The following is a 23,832-nucleotide window of genomic DNA, read 5'->3' as shown; positions in this document are numbered from 1 at the left end:
CTTTGTGACTGCGAGCATTGCTTGCAGCTAGTCATCGTATATCTTTGTAGTACAGACTCCTAGATAAGCTATGGTCAGTTCCATGCTCCCTGCTCCAGACTTCCTGTTCCTTGATTCTTCCAAAAATTCCCTGTTCTGTCAACTTGTCCTTCTCATATTTTCCCCTTCAGCAGTCATTCAAGAAGCTTTACTACTGTCTGTAGAAATGGACAACAAACATTCCTACAGTTTTCTCTAGACAACACCGACTTCTTTTTTTGGTTTGCTTTCCTTCTTGTGTTACGGTGTTGGCACCTCCTGCCTTTGCCCAGAACCCTTCCTGGGCAGATATTTGATGCCATTCATTCAGGGTCACATGATAGTACCAAAGTACAGCATCCCACTCACTATTGCAACCGCTTTCAGTCATTCCTTGTCTTGCCTCAACCCCATCCTACACAGTTGAAGCTCCCATCTCTTCTCTTAGCTAAGGACACAGCAGCAAAGGTAGAGAAGCAGGTAAAATGTCCCTCCAGCCCAATAGTCCATTTCTCATGCTAGCCAGGAGCAGATGCTTAGGGAAAAATAGAAAAGATAAGTAGAGAGTGACACTTTTCCAAGGGTGCTTAGCAAGTGTCCATCAATTTATGGATCACATACTTCCACCCTTTCTCTCCCACCACAGACAGCTCTAAGTACTTGCAAGAAGGTGACATAGTTCCACAAAGGAGTCGCAGTGCCATCAACTGTCGTCATTGCATTTGGCCCCAGTCCAGCGATGGGATTGTTCGTGTTCCCTATGTCTTGGATCCTACTTACGGTGGGTGTAGATTTTGATATTTTTTTTTTTTAAATTGATTTTATCCGATAAGCTTCAGGTAAAACCCTACTTCTAGTGGCCACAGAAAGAGTTCTTTAAATAAATCATAATGATTTACTTGTGCTGCACAAGCACAGATGGATTGTAAATTACAAAGACCTGAACAGGCAAAAGTAAAGAGATCAAATTTCCTTGAGAAGTTTGCATCCATGATGTTTTGGGTCTGGTCTCTTGGGGACAAGAATGATCATTCCCTCTAATATCTGCCAGAATACCTGCCTTTATAACATTCATGCCCACTGCAGTGTGGCTTCAATGGCTGACTTTTCTTTAGCAAAATAGCATTCCATAGCTGTCTCCAGTCACCACTATAATTTAAAACAAGTAGTTGAGAAAAAAAGGCTCCCGCCTGAATCCATTTGTACAAATATCTGGATAAAGAGGATCTTGTGCCAGGTTATTAATACCTTAAATTAAATTCATCACTGAGCAAAAAGCAAAAGAGCCTAGGATAATGTTCCTGTCCCTCATTTGCTCTGTTTTTGAGCACATGTGAGATTTTAATGGCACCTGCCATTGTCCTTGTGTGACCCCCAAAATTAACCCTTTCTTCTCCAGAGGAGAGCCACATAAAGGGGATTCATGAAGCCATGGCAGAATTTGAAACACTGACTTGTATTAATTTTGTAAAACGCAAGACAGAACGTGACTACCTCAGCATTAAATCTGCCGATGGGTGAGTTGAATGATAAGTTAACAAGTTATTTCTACATTGTTTTTCAATTCTTCACTACACTTATTTTGTGTTACCTTAGAGTAGAAGGAGGAATGGATTTAGAGAAGAAACTTTATGTTTTCTCACATTGCCATGGTATCTTCCCTGGGTACCTTGCTAGCGCAAGGACTCAGCAGTTTACATCAAGGACTCACCGAAGACACTGAAGTGATGCAGATCATGGGACAGCACCATTAAGGTGGAAAGAATATCTAAGCTTATGTTTTTTGTGTGGTATAATGCACACTTGAGCACAACATAGAACATTACTGTAGGTCTTAGGTACACAGGCAAAACCAATTTCAACTTATGAAATAAACAGTTCTCTGGATCACACAGTTGTCTGTCAAGGTCAGAATTAGAGCCTATGAGAGAATTGTTCAACAGCCATTAGCTTAAAAGTGCTATTCTTCTTAGCTCCAGCTCTGATACAGTGTTCAGTGTTTTGGAAAAAAAAAAAAAAAAAAGAAGTAATTTCTAGGGGATTAAAGTCACTGTGTACAGAAAGTCAAAGCAGGAGCCTCTGTGCTAATGAAGGTTTTCTGGGAAGCTTTAGCTATGATCCTACTGTTTGTTGTTTTATACGCCATGGTCAGTTTTGCCCTTCTGTAGACTCTGACTATCACAGTGGACAGGAAGAAATCCTTCCACCCCCACAAGATGTTTGTGAAGCAAGGTTCTCTGTACTGTCTCTTTAACTGCCTGGCAATAAAAATCCTGTAAGTCTTCTGTTGGTGTTCAATGCTTCTCTCAGCTGCTGGTCCAACTATGGGAAAGTAGGAGGTGGACAGACTGTCTCTGTGATGAAAGGAGGCTGCATGTGGAAGGGAATAATTCAACATGAACTGGATCATGCTCTGGGCTTTTTGCATGAACATTCTCGAAGTGACAGGGATAAACATGTAAAGATCATGTGGGAGTACATCAGTCCATGTAAGTACCTTTGAACTCCTCAGTGTAGAAGGTGTAGATACACCCTACTGTTCCCAGCTCTTCTTTCTTCCCTGAAGGAAGTAGACAGGAAGCATACTCTAAGTACAATATCATGTATTACAGCTGACAGACCAGACTTCAGGAAATTTGAAAACTCCAATAACCTGGGTCTTCCATATGATTATGCCTCAGTAATGCACTATGGCCCGTAAGTAGCAGCATGACATTTCTTTTGTTGGAACTCAAATCTTACATTAAAATTAGTTTCTGTAACAATTCTCTCCTAAATACCAGTTTCCCCATTTCCCCCTTCTGAGAAAAATGCTGTGAGTCAGTTCAGACAAGACACTCCCTAAGATTAGTTAATTATCCTTTAGCTTTCCATTAAGGAGCCATTCACATCTTGAGATTGACTTTGCTTACTTCTGGACATCTTAATCAAGCGTATTTGAACAGCATTGTTAGTCACAACAACAATATGTGTACAATTCTTGTTCTTCCTCTGAAGCATGTCATTAAATCCTGCAAGAAGTAATTGTACTTAAAGAACATGATTTTTCGTGGTTTTTTGCAGCTACACATTCACTAATACCACTGGGAAAGCAACTATTGTACCAATTCCTGATGAATCGGTACAAATTGGACAGAGGCAGGGACTGAGCAACTTGGACGTGGCCAAAATCAACAAACTTTACAACTGCAGTAAGTAGCTCAAAGCCATCCTTTCATCTTCTACTCAGATCCTTCACAGAGATGTTTGGGCACACTGCAGAGGCAGCAGTTTCTCATCAAAGACTGTGAGACTATTCTCCTAAATTCATAGTACCCATTAAGGTACCATGGGAGAGAATGCAAAGGTGAAACTGGAGGCACATTGTGATTAGTAAGAAAATGCTTTCTACCTCCAAATTAAATCAGACACATTCACTATTGGCATAAGTGGCTGCTGTGCAACTGACCTAACTGCATACCACTTTGTGTGCTTTACTGGAGTAATTTGGTTTCTTACAGCTCGGGAGACAGCTATAAACCCCACAAAGAGCCAAACATCTCTGTTCCTAACTGCAGTTTGTATTTAAGACTTGAGCCAAACCAAAACAGTCGTAGGCTCCTCTGAACTGGAACAGTTTCATGATGTCTTGTCCAGTTTTCAAGTGTTTAAGCTGTCGTATGTATTTTTAACACTTTAATTTTAACCTCTGATAGAAGAAATTCTCCCATATGACCAGAGAAATTTAATTCAAAGGGCAAAAGAACCTGATGAGTAAAGTATTACCCCTTGCACAGAGGAAAGCCCAAGTCCTCCTCCTAAGCTTAGAATTTAAGTATTGCAGAGACATCATATTTGTGCTTGACTCTTCTAACATCACTTGACTTCCCAATCTCGGTGGAAAACAATGCCACCAATTGCAGTGAATTGAAACCTCTCACACTCTTTATAGAGGTGCAGAAAGAGATCCCTTGTTAAACTATGGAGCTAATCAATAAAAGCTAACGCTTTTTCCAAGCACTAGTTTACTTTCTCTTTTGATGCAGATGATACTTATGCATTATGTGAAAATTAGGACAACAAGATTCTTCATTTTAATCAAGATGTATTAGTACTCTGAAATGAATGCTGGCAGATCAGAAAATCAAGATCAGCCCATTCTGAAGAGATTGTAATTGTAAATGAGTGGAAGCTTTTGCAAGCCTGGTGCTGGAGCAAATGTTATTTCTTTCTCAGGTTGCTGCAGCACTATTCTTGATGCACCATCTGGGTCACTGAGATCTGCCAACCATCCAAGAAATTATTCAGATAACACCAACTGTGTCTGGCTCATCCGAACCCGATCCAGAAAGGTAATCCCAGGTTAATAGGGGTCTTGGAATACGGCATTTTGCGCTTTGTCTGCATACCAGTTGCCAGATAAGATCTTTTCCATGAGAGAGATTTCAGACCAGTCTCTACTTCTTCATGTCCTTAAGCCAGGTATGGGCAAAGACAACTGCAGAGTTGCAATTTTGAAAAAACTCCATACGTTGGGCTTCAGGTTTGCAAAATCAAGACAAAACAATCTGAGCATGGGAGCACTCAGTCACAGGCCCATTAGATCTGAAGCCTGCACCGTCAGGGGATGAGAGGCAAGGCTGGGTAAGCAGTTCCAGTTCAGGCTTGGCTACAGCTTAGACTTTGTCTGTCTTAAATGATGCTTCATGAAAGAAGTCCCATGCATGTATGTTAAAGGCTGGTTTTCTCTTCCCTTCCAGATTTCCCTGCACTTTCAAGCCTTTGAGCTGCAGAGAACCAGAGGCTGTCAGGGTGATTATGTTAAAATTTATGATGGATCCATCAAGTCTTCTGCAGTTCTAATGGACAAGACCTGTGGATCAAAGATACCCGATGATGTAGTTTCTTCTAGTAATCTTATGCTCGTGGAGTTTGTCACAGATGGTGCTGATACAGCTTCTGGTTTCCAAGCCACCTTTACTTCTGGTAGGTCTGAGAACAAGGAGAATGGCAAAGAAAAACAATCTGTGGCAAATCAACCTTCCTCTTCTCAGAGGAAAAACATTGTTTGAGGAACTGCTCTCTGCAAAAGCCATCACTTCTTGCTTTTGATATAATGGATCAGTCCTACACTGACACCATTTATTCATTCAAGCAGATGGGGCTGTGCTCAGGACAACTGGTGTTAGGCAGGTGATCCACTGTTTGCCTTGCCTCTCAGATATAGGCCATTCCAAAGCATGTGCCAGTAAGGGTAACACCAATTTAATGTTGCTGCTAGTGTTACTAGCACAGTAGAAAGAGAATAAATCATAATGTAGTATTTAAATATATTGCTCCTCTGAAAAAGATGCAATTTTTAATCACACAGTTCAGAGGGCGAGACAGATCTATGGTGAACCAGGTCACCCAGCCCCATGGCAAGAAGAGAGGCAATACTTCCATGGTCAGGATCCCTGGAATGTATCAACCTAAATACATTTTCTTCAGTCCCATTTAATTAAGAACTAAGGCCACAACTACACAATTAAGTTACCACAGGCTTCCAGGTTAGCATGTACCAGCTAAATAAAGAAATGCCTGTGTGCATATCTGTAGCCTACAGCAACTGTACGGCAGTGCAGCTTGCCTTAGTATGAAAGAAAGCTCATCTATGTCATATGACCATGTATTTGCCATGGGATAAGAACAAGCACATAGTTTGTGTAAATCCACTGGAATGCAGTAGCCTCTATGTATACTCAAACCAAAACAGCAATTTTGCATTGTCTCTATGTAGTATCTGTTTCTGTCCATTATAGCTACAGAAGGAAAGAAGAATAAGAAAACTCCCCATGCCACTTTGTGTCAACAACTATAAAACAATTCTAGTTGTCAGATAAAATGTGATTTAACTCTTACATAGAGATACTACAGTTTGTTCAGCGAGCTCTGAAAGCTAAATATTCTCTCATTTCACTTACAGTGAGGACTCAAAGAAAACGTAGCATCCACAACTGACTTAATGAAGAAGAACTTATTCTCTGAATATTGAAATTATGTGTTTCCTACTTTGCTCCTATCCTGGCTTGGATCAGTATGAAATTTAATTCTATTAAGAATCAAAGTTTTCATCTTCCTGAGAAAGTTTATTCCCCAAGCCATATCAATGTATGAATTCTATACATCCGGTGTGCTCCTCCTTTTGTCTGCACAGTTAAGTTATTACCTCTTTCTATTTAACAATTGAATAAAAATCTTCATAAAAAAAACAAAATTCCATTTCTATTTTCCAGTAGTCCCTTCCAGCCATACACACTAGCAATGTGGTCTTACTTCTTAGCCTCCTTTATTCAGTCATGAGGGTATCTCGTAAGTATACCACTGACATCATCAGAGGTTTAGTTAGCTGGCTGAAGACACCAGCTCCAAATTTGAGAAATTCATTTTATGATCTCCACAGTCTTGAGCATGAAAAGGTCTTAGATACAGACTCTTTTCCCAGTCTAACATTTAAGTTTCCAGAAATGACATCTCCCTTAACGATCCTGTTAGAGCCTTAAATCACAAGAAAGATGGACAAGACAAAACCGTTGCCAGTAAAGACTGGTACTATATCACAGGACAAAAGGTGGACTAGTTAATGCTGCTAGGGTTCATGCACATCTTCAGTTCTTCACGGCAGACATTTTTTGTCAGACAAGAAGCTAAACTCTCCTCTTTGTGGCAGGTGCATCCGCCCAATGAAAGCAGAGCTTCTTGGCTGCTGAAGTGCAGCAGCTCCTGACTACCTTTATTCTCAGGGCTTCACGGTAATTTGGGCCTTTGGCCAATGGGAGCCGCTATTGACTACAGGTCAGATTCAGCCTGGGTACAAATGGAATCCCCGTGGGGGAGCCATTTTGAGCTCATCCCCTGGAGCTGCACGCTGTGGTCGAGGACTCTCCCCTTGGGTCAGGCTGCTGCCCAAGGAAACTCCTCGAGGTGCCTTGGGTTGGGACGCTGCCCTGAGCAGGTCCTCGAGGTTGAGAGCCCTCACTTATCAGGTGAGTGATAAAGTGTTTTGGGTTGCTGTTAAACCCCATAGAGTTCTCTGTTATGCGTTTTGGGCTGCCGTTAAACCCTAAAAAGTTGTTCTGTTCTCCTCTCACAGACTTTTGAACCTGTGAGTTACGGAGAGCTAGTTAACTGTGTTAATAATTAATTTTTTATTTTTGGTGGTTGGTTGCTCATTTGGGAGCCTCCATAACACTCTTCTGATCTCATAATGAGGACAGAGAGCTCTAAGAGTGGCTCCTAGAGAGTTCATTTCATAGCCTTTGCCTGCAATCACGGTTTCAAAATGACATCCTCTTGAGCAAGACAAGACTGTAACAGATCTGAGAAAAAGTAGGTTGCTATTTTACTCTTGTAGCATAGACAGTTAAACATATGACTAACCTGGATATTTAGTATCTGTATGTTTAGGTCTTAAAAATGAAAATACTTTTCCTGGTCTTACTCTGTAACACTAGGAACCTTGGAATTTTTCTCACAGAAATACATTTCTAGAAAAGAACAGTGGGAAATGAATTTGAATCTCAGAGTAAAATTTATACAGCAAATGACAAATTATTGATTTGTTTTCTTTTGTTAAAGGAGGTACCAAAAAGACTTAATTTGCAGAATTCACTCAAAGCCCTGTCTGTATTTATACTATCTGATGAAGAATCAGTCACTTATTGACGGTAGAGAAACTTTAATTCCATTGAAGATTGCTTCTTTATGCACAGTAGCTGTGCAAATGCCTCTGAACAGCAGTGTTGAGTCTGCTTTAGAAGAGATGTTTCTTCAGTTCTTCAGACACTGCAAGACAGGTACAACTTCTGATATGTTGTTCTGGTTACTCTCAGCAGTCAAGTGTTGCTATCAACACATCATAAAAGGAGTAGTCCTGAAATATTGTTAAAAATGCAGTTCTAGAGAAAAATGTTCGACAGTTGTCATTCCTGAGTCCCTACAAAACAAAATGGAGGAAATAATCCTGCAAAGCCAGAATCTACTGGTGGATGGGTGAGGATCAACATCCTAGCCCTTTCTCTTGGAGGAGAATTTCAGGTGAGATTAAGGTGTTCCACATGGTGATGAAAAGGCAGTTTCAGGTGATTTAGGTTCATATGCTTGAAGGAGGGATAGTGATTTCAGTAGATGAGCTTTGTGGAAAAGAGCTCTGAAATACTGTTGGCAATGACCGAGAATTTAATAAAGCTGTGATCATCTGTGTGTTGCTAAAATAATTTAGAGATTTTCTTTTTGAGGGAAATTAAAGTAATCTGTGTTAAGAAAAGACAAACCCCCTGGATGTTAAAACCCTGTGGCTTCCCCTTCTAATTCCACTGGAAGAGGAGCCACTTCCCTGCCAGGAGGCAGACAGCAGAGTCCAGGCCCGCAGTGGGGTTGGGCTGATCCCTGTTGCACAGGGCAGGGGTAAAGCTGGTCACAAAGACAGCCAAAGTTCAGCCTGAGCATGTGGCCACTCACTTGCTCCAGGGCAACTCTCCACAGATACCAGCAGCTCAGGATATTGTGAGCAGCCCAGGACAGTCACGGATTCCACCTAGTCTGGGTTCCCGGCCATCAGCTGGAGTGTACAGGCACAGTGGTACTAGGCAGCCAGTCTGTTGTGTCTGGAAATGCTTTCTAGTCTAAGGAGTTTCACATCCCCCTGCTGTGACCATAAATGTCCCCCACCCCAATTTCAACCTGAGGGTAGAAGCCACCCTCTTCAGAGGGATCATATCTCCACCTATTGTCCTATAGCACAAGTGCCACCTTTCTCTTGTGTAGGTGGTGGTTTCCAGCTCTAGGGACATTCATGAGGCTACAGGACAGGGCAGCAGGACTACTGGCGAGTGTCTCAGCCTAGGAATGGCTTCATGAGGCTACTACTGAGTGGGTCCAGTTGTGGTTCCAAACACTCAGTCACACACACACACACACACACACGGTCATGTCTACATCCTCTTCCTCATCCTTGATTATCTCCAGAAGAAATACCAGATAGTGCAGCAACATCATCTTCAGAGACACCATTTTGCTGGAGATAATGCCTCCTGGGCTCTCCCTTGCTGGAAGACCAGCATCATAAATCACGGCTGGGGTTGTGTTAGACCCATATCCAGGCATGTGTACAGTGTCCCCTGGGACAGTAGTGGTCATCTCCCTCAAGCAGTCCTAGTCTGGAAGCTATTTCAGCAGGACCGGGCACCAGGCATATTATGAGGCTCCCCTGCAGGTTTCTATCCAGAGGGGTGAAGCTGGGACTTCTGCTTCTGGTGCTGGATCAGATCCACTTTGGGCATATGGAAACCTTCACATATACAAATCCTCCCAGGGATGTGGCACAGAACATCTCTTTCGGGATGCCAGCTCTTCCTCCAAACTACATCCATAGCAATCCAGCCAGGCCAGTCCCTGTGGAGAGATTCTTAACAGAAATACAAAAGTTGGCAGGAATGCTGTAGGGATGGAAATGTGCACGTGTGAGAAAGCACTGGAAGAAGCAGCTGAACAAGGGTTACAAGAACAGCCCATACTGATAACAAGGGACATCATTCCCGTGAGACTGCTCCCATGACACTGCACCCAGGAGGATGTCATGACCATGGGGTCTGTACTCCATTCAGGCAACAGCACAGATGACTTGTCAGTGGAAGATCCTGCACTCATAAGCTAGCAAGTTTGCAGCTACTAAATGTGCTGTTCTTTTTTCCTGTTAGACCAGCAGAAAAACAGACATATCCTTCTAAACAGGTTGTCTGCACATGAGAGGCTCTTCTATGGGGAGGCACAAGGCTGTAATTCCCATGCTATTTCAGTGGTGGTTCCTCCTCGTAGTCTGAACTCTTCTTCCTAGATACTATGCAGACATGGGACAATTATACTGTCACCTTGAACCCCAGACCCCGCACTGGGGTCTTTGTAATCAGTCCTGAGCACATACAGACTGCCTGGGTTGTGCAGCGTCCTGCCACACTGCCCATGATGGCAATGACAATGCAGAGAGTATGGGATCCCTTACCTACACCCTCTATTCCTTTCTGTCCTGGAGCTTTTTGCCCACCCCACTGCCTGTCCTTGTTTCCTCCCCCACCCTCCCTTCCACTGAGCTCACCATGGGGTCTCCATAGAGTGGGGAGATGCATGTGGAGAGGTTGTCACTCCCCTGTGCTACCCACGGGAAACACCAGCATCTACACATGTTCAGGAGGGGATCTACTGACCCAAGGCAACACACAGACCCCGGTTGAGCTGGCCAAGGCGCAGGCAGCCCTGGGTGCAAGGCCAGGTAAGCAAAGGTTCCCTTGAGGTCTGCTGGCCACAGGACACAGAACCATATTCAGGTCAGGCCATGAGCCCATGCAGGACTCCTCAATGCAGAGACATCAGCCCCAGACAGATCCCCCTGCCCTCACCCCAGCGACACGCAGGCCAACCCCTCTGCAACAGCAGCAGGGCAACACCGGAAACGCTATTTGCAATTTTACTTCCCATACAGTTGTATAAGTTAATATCTTCACTAAATGATTAAGCTAGAGACTGGAGGGAAGCGGAGGCCACAAAACTTGCAGGCTGAAATGGGGTGGGAGGCCATAACAGGGTGGGAGGCCAGAGAGAAGAAGAGGCCAGAAAAAAATTACAGGCCCAATCATGGTGGGAGGCTGAAATCTGTGGGAGGCTGGAGAGAAGTAGAGGCCAGAAAAAATTGGAGGACAAAAAGGGGTGGGAGGCCAAAAAGGGGTGGGAGGCTGGAGAGAAGAAGAGGCCAGAAAAAATAGGAGGTCGAAATGAGTGGGAGGTCAAAAAGGAGTGGGAGGCCAAAAAGTGTGGGAGGCTGGAGAGAAGAAGAGGCCGGAAAAAATTGGAGGCCAAAAATGAGTGGGAGGCCAAAAAGGGGTGGGAGGCTGGAGAGAAGTAGAGGCCGGAAAAAATTGGAGGCCGAAAATGAGTGGGAGGCCAAAAAGGGGTGGGAGGCTGGAGAGAAGTAGAGGCCAGAAAAAATTGGAGGCCGAAAAGGAGTGGGAGGCCAAAAAGGGGTGGGAGGCTGGAGAGAATTAGAGGCCAGAAAAAATTGGAGGCCGCAAAGGGGTGGGAGGCCAAAAAGGGGTGGGAGACCGGTGAATAGTAGAGGCCAGAAAAAATTGGAGGCTGAAAAGGGGTGGGAGGCTAAAAAGGGGTGGGAGGCCAAAAAAGTGTGGGAGGCTGGACAGAAGTAGAGGCCAGAAAAAATTGGAGGTTGAAAAGGAGTGGGAGGATGAAAAAGTGTGGGAGGCTGCAGAGAAGTAGAGGTCAGAAAAAATTGGAGACCAAAAAGGGTTGGGAGGCCAAAAAGTAGTGGGAGGCTGGAGAGAAGTAGAGGCCAGAAAAAATTGGAGGCCGAAAAGGAGTGGGAAGCCAAAAAGGGGTGGGAGGCCAAAAAAGGGTGGGAGGCTGCAGAGAAGTAGAGGAAAGAAAAAATTGGAGGCCGAAAAGGAGTGGGAAGCCAAAAAGGGGTGGGAGGCTGAAGAGAAGTAGAAGCCAGAAAATATTGGAGGCCAAAAAGAGGTGGGAGGTCAAAAAGGGGTGGGAGGCTGGAGATAGGTAGTGGTCAGAAAAAATAGGAGGCCAAAATGAGTGCAGGCCGAAAAGGAGTGGGAGGCCAAAAAGGGGTGGGAGGCTGGAGAGAAGTAGAGGCCAGAAAACATAGGAGGCCGAAAAGGGGTGGGAGGCCAAAAAAAGGTGGGAGGCCAAAAAAGGGTGGGAGGCTGGAGAGAAGTAGTGGCAAGAAAAAATTGGAGGCCAAAATGAGTGGGAAGCCAAAAAGGGGTGGGAGGCCAAAAAAGGGTGGGAGGCTGGAGAGAAGAGGCCAGAAAAAATAGGAGGCCGAAAAGGGGTGGGGGGGCCAAAAAAGGGTGGGAGGCCAAAAAGGGGTGGGAGGCTGGAGAGAAGTAGAGGCCAGAAAACATAGGGGTCCGAAAAGGAGTGGGAGGCCAAAAAGGGGTGGGAGGCTGTCGGGGGAGGCAGCGGGTCTGCCTCTAGTCTAACTGAAGAAGAATTTAACCTTGAAAAAATTCCAGTGTATCCATGAGAGGCGAGAAAGTCCCGAGAAGTGCCATGGAAACAAGATTAGAGAACTAAGATAAGAAGAACTGTCCTGACGATTCAGGCGAGAAACTATCACCCAATCGTGAAATGTTAGTTACTAAAGTAAACCAATCCTGTATGAACACCTACTTTGAAGACGGTTATAAAAAGGCTTGTTAGAACAATAAAGGTGCTTTTGCAGCCATTTTGGTCGTTTCCACACAATCTGATGTTTGTCGTGTCCGTTTCAACTGCGACAGGAGGCCAAAAAGGGTGGGAGGCTGGAGAGAAGTAGTGGCAAGAAAAAATTGGAGGCCAAAATGAGTGGGAAGCCAAAAAGGGGTGGGAGGCCAAAAAAGGGTGGGAGGCTGGAGAGAAGAAGAGGCCAGAAAAAATAGGAGGCCGAAAAGGGGTGGGGGGTCCAAAAAAGGGTGGGAGGCCAAAAAGGGGTGGGAGGCTGGAGAGAAGTAGAGGCCAGAAAACATAGGGGGCCGAAAAGGAGTGGGAGGCCAAAAAGTAGTGGGAGGCTGGAGAGAAGTAGAGGCGAGAAAAAATTGGAGGCTGAAAAGGAGTGGGAAGCCAAAAAGGGGTGGGAGGCTGTCGGGGGAGGCAGCGGGTCTGCCTCTAGTCTAACTGAAGAAGAATTTAACCTTGAAAAAATTCCAGTGTATCCATGAGAGGCGAGAAAGTCCCGAGAAGTGCCATGGAAACAAGATTAGAGAACTAAGATAAGAAGAACTGTCCTGACGATTCAGGCAAGAAACTATCACCCAATCGTGAAATGTTAGTTACTAAAGTAAACCAATCCTGTATGAACACCTACTTTGAAGACGGTTATAAAAAGGCTTGTTAGAACAATAAAGGTGCTTTTGCAGCCATTTTGGTCGTTTCCACACAATCTGATGTTTGTCGTGTCCGTCTCAACTGCGACAGGAGGCCAAAAAAGGGTGGGAGGCTGGAGAGAAGTAGTGGCAAGAAAAAATTGGAGGCCAAAAAGGAGTGGGAAGCCAAAAAGGGGTGGGAGGCTGTCGGGGGAGGCAGCGGGTCTGCCTCTAGTCTAACTGAAGAAGAATTTAACCTTGAAAAATTTCCAGTGTATCCATGAGAGGCGAGAAAGTCCCGAGAAGTGCCATGGAAACAAGATTAGAGAACTAAGATAAGAAGAACTGTCCTGACGATTCAGGCGAGAAACTATCACCCAATCGTGAAATGTTAGTTTCTAAAGTAAACCAATCCTGTATGAACACCTACTTTGAAGACGGTTACAAGAAGGCTTGTTAGAACAATAAAGGTGCTTTTGCAGCCATTTTGGTCGTTTCCACACAATCTGATGTTTGTCGTGTCCGTCTCAACTGCGACAGGAGGCCAAAAAAGGGTGGGAGGCTGGAGAGAAGTAGTGGCAAGAAAAAATTGGAGGCCAAAAAGGAGTGGGAAGCCGAAAAGGGGTGGGAGGCCAAAAAAGGGTGGGAGGCTGGAGAGAAGAAGAGGCCAGAAAAAATAGGAGGCCGAAAAGGGGTGGGGGGGGCAAAAAAGGGTGGGAGGCCAAAAAGGGGTGGGAGGCTGGAGAGAAGTAGAGGCCAGAAAACATAGGGGGCCGAAAAGGAGTGGGAGGCCAAAAAGTAGTGGGAGGCTGGAGAGAAGTAGAGGCGAGAAAAAATTGGAGGCCGAAAAGGAGTGGGAAGCCAAAAAGGGGTGGGAGGCTGTCGGGGGAGGCAGCGGGTCTGCCTCTAGTCTAACTGAAGAAGAATTTAACCTTGAAAAAATTCCAGTGTATCCATGAGAGGCGAGAAAGTCCCGAGAAGTGCCATGGAAACAAGATTAGAGAACTAAGATAAGAAGAACTGTCCTGACGATTCAGGCGAGAAACTATCACCCAATCGTGAAATGTTAGTTACTAAAGTAAACCAATCCTGTATGAACACCTACTTTGAAGACGGTTATAAAAAGGCTTGTTAGAACAATAAAGGTGCTTTTGCAGCCATTTTGGTCGTTTCCACACAATCTGATGTTTGTCGTGTCCGTCTCAACTGCGACAGGAGGCCAAAAAAGGGTGGGAGGCTGGAGAGAAGTAGTGGCAAGAAAAAATTGGAGGCCAAAATGAGTGGGAAGCCAAAAAGGGGTGGGAGGCCAAAAAAGGGTGGGAGGCTGGAGAGAAGAAGAGGCCAGAAAAAATAGGAGGCCGAAAAGGGGTGGGGGGCCAAAAAAGTGTGGGAGGCCAAAAAGGGGTGGGAGGCTGGAGAGAAGTAGAGGCCAGAAAACATAGGGGGCCGAAAAGGAGTGGGAGGCCAAAAAAGGGTGGGAGGCCAAAAAAGGGTGGGAGGCTGAAGAGAAGTAGAGGCCAGAAATAATTGGAGGCCAAAAAGGAGTGGGAGGCCAAAAAGTAGTGGGAGGCTGGAGAGAAGTAGAGGCCAGGAAAAATTGGAGGCCGAAAAGGAGTGGGAGGCCGAAAAATGGTGGGAGGCTGGAGAGAAGTAGAGGCCAGAAAAAATTGGAGGCCGAAAAGGAGTGGGAAGCCAAAAAGGGGTGGGAGGCTGTCGGGGGAGGCAGCGGGTCTGCCTCTAGTCTAACTGAAGAAGAATTTAACCTTGAAAAAATTCCAGTGTATCCATGAGAGGCGAGAAAGTCCCAAGAAGTGCCATGGAAACAAGATTAGAGAACTAAGATAAGAAGAACTGTCCTGACGATTCAGGCGAGAAACTATCACCCAATCGTGAAATGTTAGTTACTAAAGTAAACCAATCCTGTATGAACACCTACTTTGAAGACGGTTATAAAAAGGCTTGTTAGAACAATAAAGGTGCTTTTGCAGCCATTTTGGTCATTTCCACACAATCTGATGTTTGTCGTGTCCGTCTCAACTGCGACAGGAGGCCAAAAAAGGGTGGGAGGCTGGAGAGAAGTAGTGGCAAGAAAAAATTGGAGGCCAAAAAGGAGTGGGAAGCCAAAAAGGGGTGGGAGGCCAAAAAAGGGTGGGAGGCTGGAGAGAAGAAGAGGCCAGAAAAAATAGGAGGCCGAAAAGGGGTGGGGGGGCCAAAAAAGGGTGGGAGGCCAAAAAGGGGTGGGAGGCTGGAGAGAAGTAGAGGCCAGAAAACATAGGGGGCCGAAAAGGAGTGGGAGGCCAAAAAGTAGTGGGAGGCTGGAGAGAAGTAGAGGCGAGAAAAAATTGGAGGCCGAAAAGGAGTGGGAAGCCAAAAAGGGGTGGGAGGCTGTCGGGGGAGGCAGCGGGTCTGCCTCTAGTCTAACTGAAGAAGAATTTAACCTTGAAAAAATTCCAGTGTATCCATGAGAGGCGAGAAAGTCCCGAGAAGTGCCATGGAAACAAGATTAGAGAACTAAGATAAGAAGAACTGTCCTGACGATTCAGGCGAGAAACTATCACCCAATCGTGAAATGTTAGTTACTAAAGTAAACCAATCCTGTATGAACACCTACTTTGAAGACGGTTATAAAAAGGCTTGTTAGAACAATAAAGGTGCTTTTGCAGCCATTTTGGTCGTTTCCACACAATCTGATGTTTGTCGTGTCCGTCTCAACTGCGACAGGAGGCCAAAAAAGGGTGGGAGGCTGGAGAGAAGTAGTGGCAAGAAAAAATTGGAGGCCAAAAAGGAGTGGGAAGCCGAAAAGGGGTGGGAGGCCAAAAAAGGGTGGGAGGCTGGAGAGAAGAAGAGGCCAGAAAAAATAGGAGGCCGAAAAGGGGTGGGGGGGGCAAAAAAGGGTGTGAGGCCAAAAAGGGGTGGGAGGCTGGAGAGAAGTAGAGGCCAGAAAACATAGGGGGCCGAAAAGGAGTGGGAGGCCAAAAAGTAGTGGGAGGCTGGAGAGAAGTAGAGGCGAGAAAAAATTGGAGGCCGAAAAGGAGTGGGAAGCCAAAAAGGGGTGGGAGGCTGTCGGGGGAGGCAGCGGGTCTGCCTCTAGTCTAACTGAAGAAGAATTTAACCTTGAAAAAATTCCAGTGTATCCATGAGAGGCGAGAAAGTCCCGAGAAGTGCCATGGAAACAAGATTAGAGAACTAAGATAAGAAGAACTGTCCTGACGATTCAGGCGAGAAACTATTACCCAATCGTGAAATGTTAGTTACTAAAGTAAACCAATCCTGTATGAACACCTACTTTGAAGACGGTTACAAGAAGGCTTGTTAGAACAATAAAGGTGCTTTTGCAGCCATTTTGGTCGTTTCCACACAATCTGATGTTTGTCGTGTCCGTCTCAACTGCGACAGGAGGCCAAAAAAGGGTGGGAGGCTGGAGAGAAGTAGTGGCAAGAAAAAATTGGAGGCCAAAATGAGTGGGAAGGCAAAAAGGGGTGGGAGGCCAAAAAAGGGTGGGAGGCTGGAGAGAAGAAGAGGCCAGAAAAAATAGGAGGCCGAAAAGGGGTGGGGGGGGCCAAAAAAGGGTGGGAGGCCAAAAAGGGGTGGGAGGCTGGAGAGAAGTAGAGGCCAGAAAACATAGGGGGCCGAAAAGGAGTGGGAGGCCAAAAAGTAGTGGGAGGCTGGAGAGAAGTAGAGGCGAGAAAAAATTGGAGGCCGAAAAGGAGTGGGAAGCCAAAAAGGGGTGGGAGGCTGTCGGGGGAGGCAGCGGGTCTGCCTCTAGTCTAACTGAAGAAGAATTTAACCTTGAAAAAATTCCAGTGTATCCATGAGAGGCGAGAAAGTCCCGAGAAGTGCCATGGAAACAAGATTAGAGAACTAAGATAAGAAGAACTGTCCTGATGATTCAGGCGAGAAACTATCACCCAATCGTGAAATGTTAGTTACTAAAGTAAACCAATCCTGTATGAACACCTACTTTGAAGACGGTTATAAAAAGGCTTGTTAGAACAATAAAGGTGCTTTTGCAGCCATTTTGGTCGTTTCCACACAATCTGATGTTTGTCGTGTCCGTCTCAACTGCGACAGGAGGCCAAAAAAGGGTGGGAGGCTGGAGAGAAGTAGAGGCCAGAAAAAATTGGAGGCCAAAAAGGAGTGGGAAGCCAAAAAGGGGTGGGAGGCTGTCGGGGGAGGCAGCGGGTCTGCCTCTAGTCTAACTGAAGAAGAATTTAACCTTGAAAAATTTCCAGTGTATCCATGAGAGGCGAGAAAGTCCCGAGAAGTGCCATGGAAACAAGATTAGAGAACTAAGATAAGAAGAACTGTCCTGACGATTCAGGCGAGAAACTATCACCCAATCGTGAAATGTTAGTTACTAAAGTAAACCAATCCTGTATGAACACCTACTTTGAAGACGGTTACAAGAAGGCTTGTTAGAACAATAAAGGTGCTTTTGCAGCCATTTTGGTCGTTTCCACACAATCTGATGTTTGTCGTGTCCGTCTCAACTGCGACAGGAGGCCAAAAAAGGGTGGGAGGCTGGAGAGAAGTAGTGGCAAGAAAAAATTGGAGGCCAAAAAGGAGTGGGAAGCCAAAAAGGGGTGGGAGGCCAAAAAAGGGTGGGAGGCTGGAGAGAAGAAGAGGCCAGAAAAAATAGGAGGCCGAAAAGGGGTGGGGGGGCCAAAAAAGGGTGGGAGGCCAAAAAGGGGTGGGAGGCTGGAGAGAAGTAGAGGCCAGAAAACATAGGGGGCCGAAAAGGAGTGGGAGGCCAAAAAGTAGTGGGAGGCTGGAGAGAAGTAGAGGCGAGAAAAAATTGGAGGCCGAAAAGGAGTGGGAAGCCAAAAAGGGGTGGGAGGCTGTCGGGGGAGGCAGCGGGTCTGCCTCTAGTCTAACTGAAGAAGAATTTAACCTTGAAAAAATTCCAGTGTATCCATGAGAGGCGAGAAAGTCCCGAGAAGTGCCATGGAAACAAGATTAGAGAACTAAGATAAGAAGAACTGTCCTGATGATTCAGGCGAGAAACTATCACCCAATCGTGAAATGTTAGTTACTAAAGTAAACCAATCCTGTATGAACACCTACTTTGAAGACGGTTATAAAAAGGCTTGTTAGAACAATAAAGGTGCTTTTGCAGCCATTTTGGTCGTTTCCACACAATCTGATGTTTGTCGTGTCCGTCTCAACTGCGACAGGAGGCCAAAAAAGGGTGGGAGGCTGGAGAGAAGTAGTGGCAAGAAAAAATTGGAGGCCAAAAAGGAGTGGGAAGCCAAAAAGGGGTGGGAGGCTGTCGGGGGAGGCAGCGGGTCTGCCTCTAGTCTAACTGAAGAAGAATTTAACCTTGAAAAATTTCCAGTGTATCCATGAGAGGCGAGAAAGTCCCGAGAAGTGCCATGGAAACAAGATTAGAGAACTAAGATAAGAAGAACTGTCCTGACGATTCAGGCGAGAAACTATCACCCAATCGTGAAATGTTAGTTACTAAAGTAAACCAATCCTGTATGAACACCTACTTTGAAGACGGTTATAAAAAGGCTTGTTAGAACAATAAAGGTGCTTTTGCAGCCATTTTGGTCGTTTCCACACAATCTGATGTTTGTCGTGTCCGTCTCAACTGCGACAGGAGGCCAAAAAAGGGTGGGAGGCTGGAGAGAAGTAGTGGCAAGAAAAAATTGGAGGCCAAAAAGGGTGGGAAGCCAAAAAGGGGTGGGAGGCCAAAAAAGGGTGGGAGGCTGGAGAGAAGAAGAGGCCAGAAAAAATAGGAGGCCGAAAAGGGGTGGGGGGGCCAAAAAAGGGTGGGAGGCCAAAAAGGGGTGGGAGGCTGGAGAGAAGTAGAGGCCAGAAAACATAGGGGGCCGAAAAGGAGTGGGAGGCCAAAAAGTAGTGGGAGGCTGGAGAGAAGTAGAGGCGAGAAAAAATTGGAGGCCGAAAAGGAGTGGGAAGCCAAAAAGGGGTGGGAGGCTGTCGGGGGAGGCAGCGGGTCTGCCTCTAGTCTAACTGAAGAAGAATTTAACCTTGAAAAAATTCCAGTGTATCCATGAGAGGCGAGAAAGTCCCGAGAAGTGCCATGGAAACAAGATTAGAGAACTAAGATAAGAAGAACTGTCCTGACGATTCAGGCGAGAAACTATCACCCAATCGTGAAATGTTAGTTACTAAAGTAAACCAATCCTGTATGAACACCTACTTTGAAGACGGTTATAAAAAGGCTTGTTAGAACAATAAAGGTGCTTTTGCAGCCATTTTGGTCGTTTCCACACAATCTGATGTTTGTCGTGTCCGTCTCAACTGCGACAGGAGGCCAAAAAAGGGTGGGAGGCTGGAGAGAAGTAGTGGCAAGAAAAAATTGGAGGCCAAAATGAGTGGGAAGGCAAAAAGGGGTGGGAGGCCAAAAAAGGGTGGGAGGCTGGAGAGAAGAAGAGGCCAGAAAAAATAGGAGGCCGAAAAGGGGTGGGGGGCCAAAAAAGTGTGGGAGGCCAAAAAGGGGTGGGAGGCTGGAGAGAAGTAGAGGCCAGAAAACATAGGGGGCCGAAAAGGAGTGGGAGGCCAAAAAAGGGTGGGAGGCCAAAAAAGGGTGGGAGGCTGAAGAGAAGTAGAGGCCAGAAATAATTGGAGGCCAAAAAGGAGTGGGAGGCCAAAAAGTAGTGGGAGGCTGGAGAGAAGTAGAGGCCAGAAAAAATTGGAGGCCGAAAAGGAGTGGGAGGCCGAGAAATGGTGGGAGGCTGGAGAGAAGTAGAGGCCAGAAAAAATTGGAGGCCGAAAAGGAGTGGGAAGCCAAAAAGGGGTGGGAGGCTGTCGGGGGAGGCAGCGGGTCTGCCTCTAGTCTAACTGAAGAAGAATTTAACCTTGAAAAAATTCCAGTGTATCCATGAGAGGCGAGAAAGTCCCGAGAAGTGCCATGGAAACAAGATTAGAGAACTAAGATAAGAAGAACTGTCCTGACGATTCAGGCGAGAAACTATCACCCAATCGTGAAATGTTAGTTACTAAAGTAAACCAATCCTGTATGAACACCTACTTTGAAGACGGTTATAAAAAGGCTTGTTAGAACAATAAAGGTGCTTTTGCAGCCATTTTGGTCGTTTCCACACAATCTGATGTTTGTCGTGTCCGTCTCAACTGCGACAGGAGGCCAAAAAAGGGTGGGAGGCTGGAGAGAAGTAGTGGCAAGAAAAAATTGGAGGCCAAAAAGGAGTGGGAAGCCGAAAAGGGGTGGGAGGCCAAAAAAGGGTGGGAGGCTGGAGAGAAGAAGAGGCCAGAAAAAATAGGAGGCCGAAAAGGGGTGGGGGGGCCAAAAAAGGGTGGGAGGCCAAAAAGGGGTGGGAGGCTGGAGAGAAGTAGAGGCCAGAAAACATAGGGGGCCGAAAAGGAGTGGGAGGCCAAAAAGTAGTGGGAGGCTGGAGAGAAGTAGAGGCGAGAAAAAATTGGAGGCCGAAAAGGAGTGGGAAGCCAAAAAGGGGTGGGAGGCTGTCGGGGGAGGCAGCGGGTCTGCCTCTAGTCTAACTGAAGAAGAATTTAACCTTGAAAAAATTCCAGTGTATCCATGAGAGGCGAGAAAGTCCCGAGAAGTGCCATGGAAACAAGATTAGAGAACTAAGATAAGAAGAACTGTCCTGACGATTCAGGCGAGAAACTATCACCCAATCGTGAAATGTTAGTTACTAAAGTAAACCAATCCTGTATGAACACCTACTTTGAAGACGGTTATAAAAAGGCTTGTTAGAACAATAAAGGTGCTTTTGCAGCCATTTTGGTCGTTTCCACACAATCTGATGTTTGTCGTGTCCGTCTCAACTGCGACAGGAGGCCAAAAAAGGGTGGGAGGCTGGAGAGAAGTAGTGGCAAGAAAAAATTGGAGGCCAAAATGAGTGGGAAGGCAAAAAGGGGTGGGAGGCCAAAAAAGGGTGGGAGGCTGGAGAGAAGAAGAGGCCAGAAAAAATAGGAGGCCGAAAAGGGGTGGGGGGGCCAAAAAAGGGTGGGAGGCCAAAAAGGGGTGGGAGGCTGGAGAGAAGTAGAGGCCAGAAAACATAGGGGGCCGAAAAGGAGTGGGAGGCCAAAAAGTAGTGGGAGGCTGGAGAGAAGTAGAGGCGAGAAAAAATTGGAGGCCGAAAAGGAGTGGGAAGCCAAAAAGGGGTGGGAGGCTGTCGGGGGAGGCAGCGGGTCTGCCTCTAGTCTAACTGAAGAAGAATTTAACCTTGAAAAAATTCCAGTGTATCCATGAGAGGCGAGAAAGTCCCGAGAAGTGCCATGGAAACAAGATTAGAGAACTAAGATAAGAAGAACTGTCCTGATGATTCAGGCGAGAAACTATCACCCAATCGTGAAATGTTAGTTACTAAAGTAAACCAATCCTGTATGAACACCTACTTTGAAGACGGTTATAAAAAGGCTTGTTAGAACAATAAAGGTGCTTTTGCAGCCATTTTGGTCGTTTCCACACAATCTGATGTTTGTCGTGTCCGTCTCAACTGCGACAGGAGGCCAAAAAAGGGTGGGAGGCTGGAGAGAAGTAGTGGCAAGAAAAAATTGGAGGCCAAAAAGGAGTGGGAAGCCAAAAAGGGGTGGGAGGCTGTCGGGGGAGGCAGCGGGTCTGCCTCTAGTCTAACTGAAGAAGAATTTAACCTTGAAAAATTTCCAGTGTATCCATGAGAGGCGAGAAAGTCCCGAGAAGTGCCATGGAAACAAGATTAGAGAACTAAGATAAGAAGAACTGTCCTGACGATTCAGGCGAGAAACTATCACCCAATCGTGAAATGTTAGTTACTAAAGTAAACCAATCCTGTATGAACACCTACTTTGAAGACGGTTATAAAAAGGCTTGTTAGAACAATAAAGGTGCTTTTGCAGCCATTTTGGTCATTTCCACACAATCTGATGTTTGTCGTGTCCGTCTCAACTGCGACAGGAGGCCAAAAAAGGGTGGGAGGCTGGAGAGAAGTAGTGGCAAGAAAAAATTGGAGGCCAAAAAGGAGTGGGAAGCCGAAAAGGGGTGGGAGGCCAAAAAAGGGTGGGAGGCTGGAGAGAAGAAGAGGCCAGAAAAAATAGGAGGCCGAAAAGGGGTGGGGGGGCCAAAAAAGGGTGGGAGGCCAAAAAGGGGTGGGAGGCTGGAGAGAAGTAGAGGCCAGAAAACATAGGGGGCCGAAAAGGAGTGGGAGGCCAAAAAGTAGTGGGAGGCTGGAGAGAAGTAGAGGCGAGAAAAAATTGGAGGCCGAAAAGGAGTGGGAAGCCAAAAAGGGGTGGGAGGCTGTCGGGGGAGGCAGCGGGTCTGCCTCTAGTCTAACTGAAGAAGAATTTAACCTTGAAAAAATTCCAGTGTATCCATGAGAGGCGAGAAAGTCCCGAGAAGTGCCATGGAAACAAGATTAGAGAACTAAGATAAGAAGAACTGTCCTGACGATTCAGGCGAGAAACTATCACCCAATCGTGAAATGTTAGTTACTAAAGTAAACCAATCCTGTATGAACACCTACTTTGAAGACGGTTATAAAAAGGCTTGTTAGAACAATAAAGGTGCTTTTGCAGCCATTTTGGTCGTTTCCACACAATCTGATGTTTGTCGTGTCCGTCTCAACTGCGACAGGAGGCCAAAAAAGGGTGGGAGGCTGGAGAGAAGTAGTGGCAAGAAAAAATTGGAGGCCAAAAAGGAGTGGGAAGCCGAAAAGGGGTGGGAGGCCAAAAAAGGGTGGGAGGCTGGAGAGAAGAAGAGGCCAGAAAAAATAGGAGGCCGAAAAGGGGTGGGGGGGCCAAAAAAGGGTGGGAGGCCAAAAAGGGGTGGGAGGCTGGAGAGAAGTAGAGGCCAGAAAACATAGGGGGCCGAAAAGGAGTGGGAGGCCAAAAAGTAGTGGGAGGCTGGAGAGAAGTAGAGGCGAGAAAAAATTGGAGGCCGAAAAGGAGTGGGAAGCCAAAAAGGGGTGGGAGGCTGTCGGGGGAGGCAGCGGGTCTGCCTCTAGTCTAACTGAAGAAGAATTTAACCTTGAAAAAATTCCAGTGTATCCATGAGAGGCGAGAAAGTCCCGAGAAGTGCCATGGAAACAAGATTAGAGAACTAAGATAAGAAGAACTGTCCTGACGATTCAGGCGAGAAACTATCACCCAATCGTGAAATGTTAGTTACTAAAGTAAACCAATCCTGTATGAACACCTACTTTGAAGACGGTTATAAAAAGGCTTGTTAGAACAATAAAGGTGCTTTTGCAGCCATTTTGGTCGTTTCCACACAATCTGATGTTTGTCGTGTCCGTCTCAACTGCGACAGGAGGCCAAAAAAGGGTGGGAGGCTGGAGAGAAGTAGTGGCAAGAAAAAATTGGAGGCCAAAAAGGAGTGGGAAGCCGAAAAGGGGTGGGAGGCCAAAAAAGGGTGGGAGGCTGGAGAGAAGAAGAGGCCAGAAAAAATAGGAGGCCGAAAAGGGGTGGGGGGGCCAAAAAAGGGTGGGAGGCCAAAAAGGGGTGGGAGGCTGGAGAGAAGTAGAGGCCAGAAAACATAGGGGGCCGAAAAGGAGTGGGAGGCCAAAAAGTAGTGGGAGGCTGGAGAGAAGTAGAGGCGAGAAAAAATTGGAGGCCGAAAAGGAGTGGGAAGCCAAAAAGGGGTGGGAGGCTGTCGGGGGAGGCAGCGGGTCTGCCTCTAGTCTAACTGAAGAAGAATTTAACCTTGAAAAAATTCCAGTGTATCCATGAGAGGCGAGAAAGTCCCGAGAAGTGCCATGGAAACAAGATTAGAGAACTAAGATAAGAAGAACTGTCCTGACGATTCAGGCGAGAAACTATCACCCAATCGTGAAATGTTAGTTACTAAAGTAAACCAATCCTGTATGAACACCTACTTTGAAGACGGTTACAAGAAGGCTTGTTAGAACAATAAAGGTGCTTTTGCAGCCATTTTGGTAGTTTCCACACAATCTGATGTTTGTCGTGTCCGTCTCAACTGCGACAGGAGGCCAAAAAAGGGTGGGAGGCT

The 23,832-nt window shown here is 46.0% G+C and overlaps 2 protein-coding genes across 2 annotated transcripts in view; both read left to right on the top strand.

Moving 5' to 3' along the window:
• The window catches only part of LOC141935866 (astacin-like metalloendopeptidase), an 89,387-nt gene that overhangs the window by 4,726 nt on the left and 60,829 nt on the right, over positions 1 to 23,832 (top strand). The window contains exons 6-17 of the mRNA XM_074852513.1: positions 665 to 799; positions 1,418 to 1,535; positions 2,329 to 2,507; positions 2,631 to 2,715; positions 3,082 to 3,209; positions 4,234 to 4,349; positions 4,758 to 4,983; positions 6,495 to 6,585; positions 7,933 to 8,028; positions 8,436 to 8,603; positions 9,251 to 9,475; positions 10,146 to 10,303. Of these exons, the coding sequence (XP_074708614.1) occupies positions 665 to 799; positions 1,418 to 1,535; positions 2,329 to 2,507; positions 2,631 to 2,715; positions 3,082 to 3,209; positions 4,234 to 4,349; positions 4,758 to 4,983; positions 6,495 to 6,585; positions 7,933 to 8,028; positions 8,436 to 8,603; positions 9,251 to 9,475; positions 10,146 to 10,303 (1,725 nt within the window). The remainder of the gene's footprint in view (positions 1 to 664; positions 800 to 1,417; positions 1,536 to 2,328; positions 2,508 to 2,630; positions 2,716 to 3,081; positions 3,210 to 4,233; positions 4,350 to 4,757; positions 4,984 to 6,494; positions 6,586 to 7,932; positions 8,029 to 8,435; positions 8,604 to 9,250; positions 9,476 to 10,145; positions 10,304 to 23,832) is intronic.
• Positions 16,054 to 23,832, top strand: part of LOC141935890 (syncytin-2-like) — a 146,541-nt gene continuing 138,762 nt past the window's right edge. The window contains exon 1 of the mRNA XM_074852550.1: positions 16,054 to 16,158. The gene's annotated coding sequence lies outside the window, so the exon portion shown is untranslated. The remainder of the gene's footprint in view (positions 16,159 to 23,832) is intronic.

Source organism: Strix uralensis, chromosome 29 (genome assembly GCF_047716275.1).
Source record: "Strix uralensis isolate ZFMK-TIS-50842 chromosome 29, bStrUra1, whole genome shotgun sequence".
Lineage (NCBI taxonomy): Eukaryota > Metazoa > Chordata > Aves > Strigiformes > Strigidae > Strix > Strix uralensis.
This window is presented reverse-complemented; position numbering and strand designations above follow the sequence as displayed.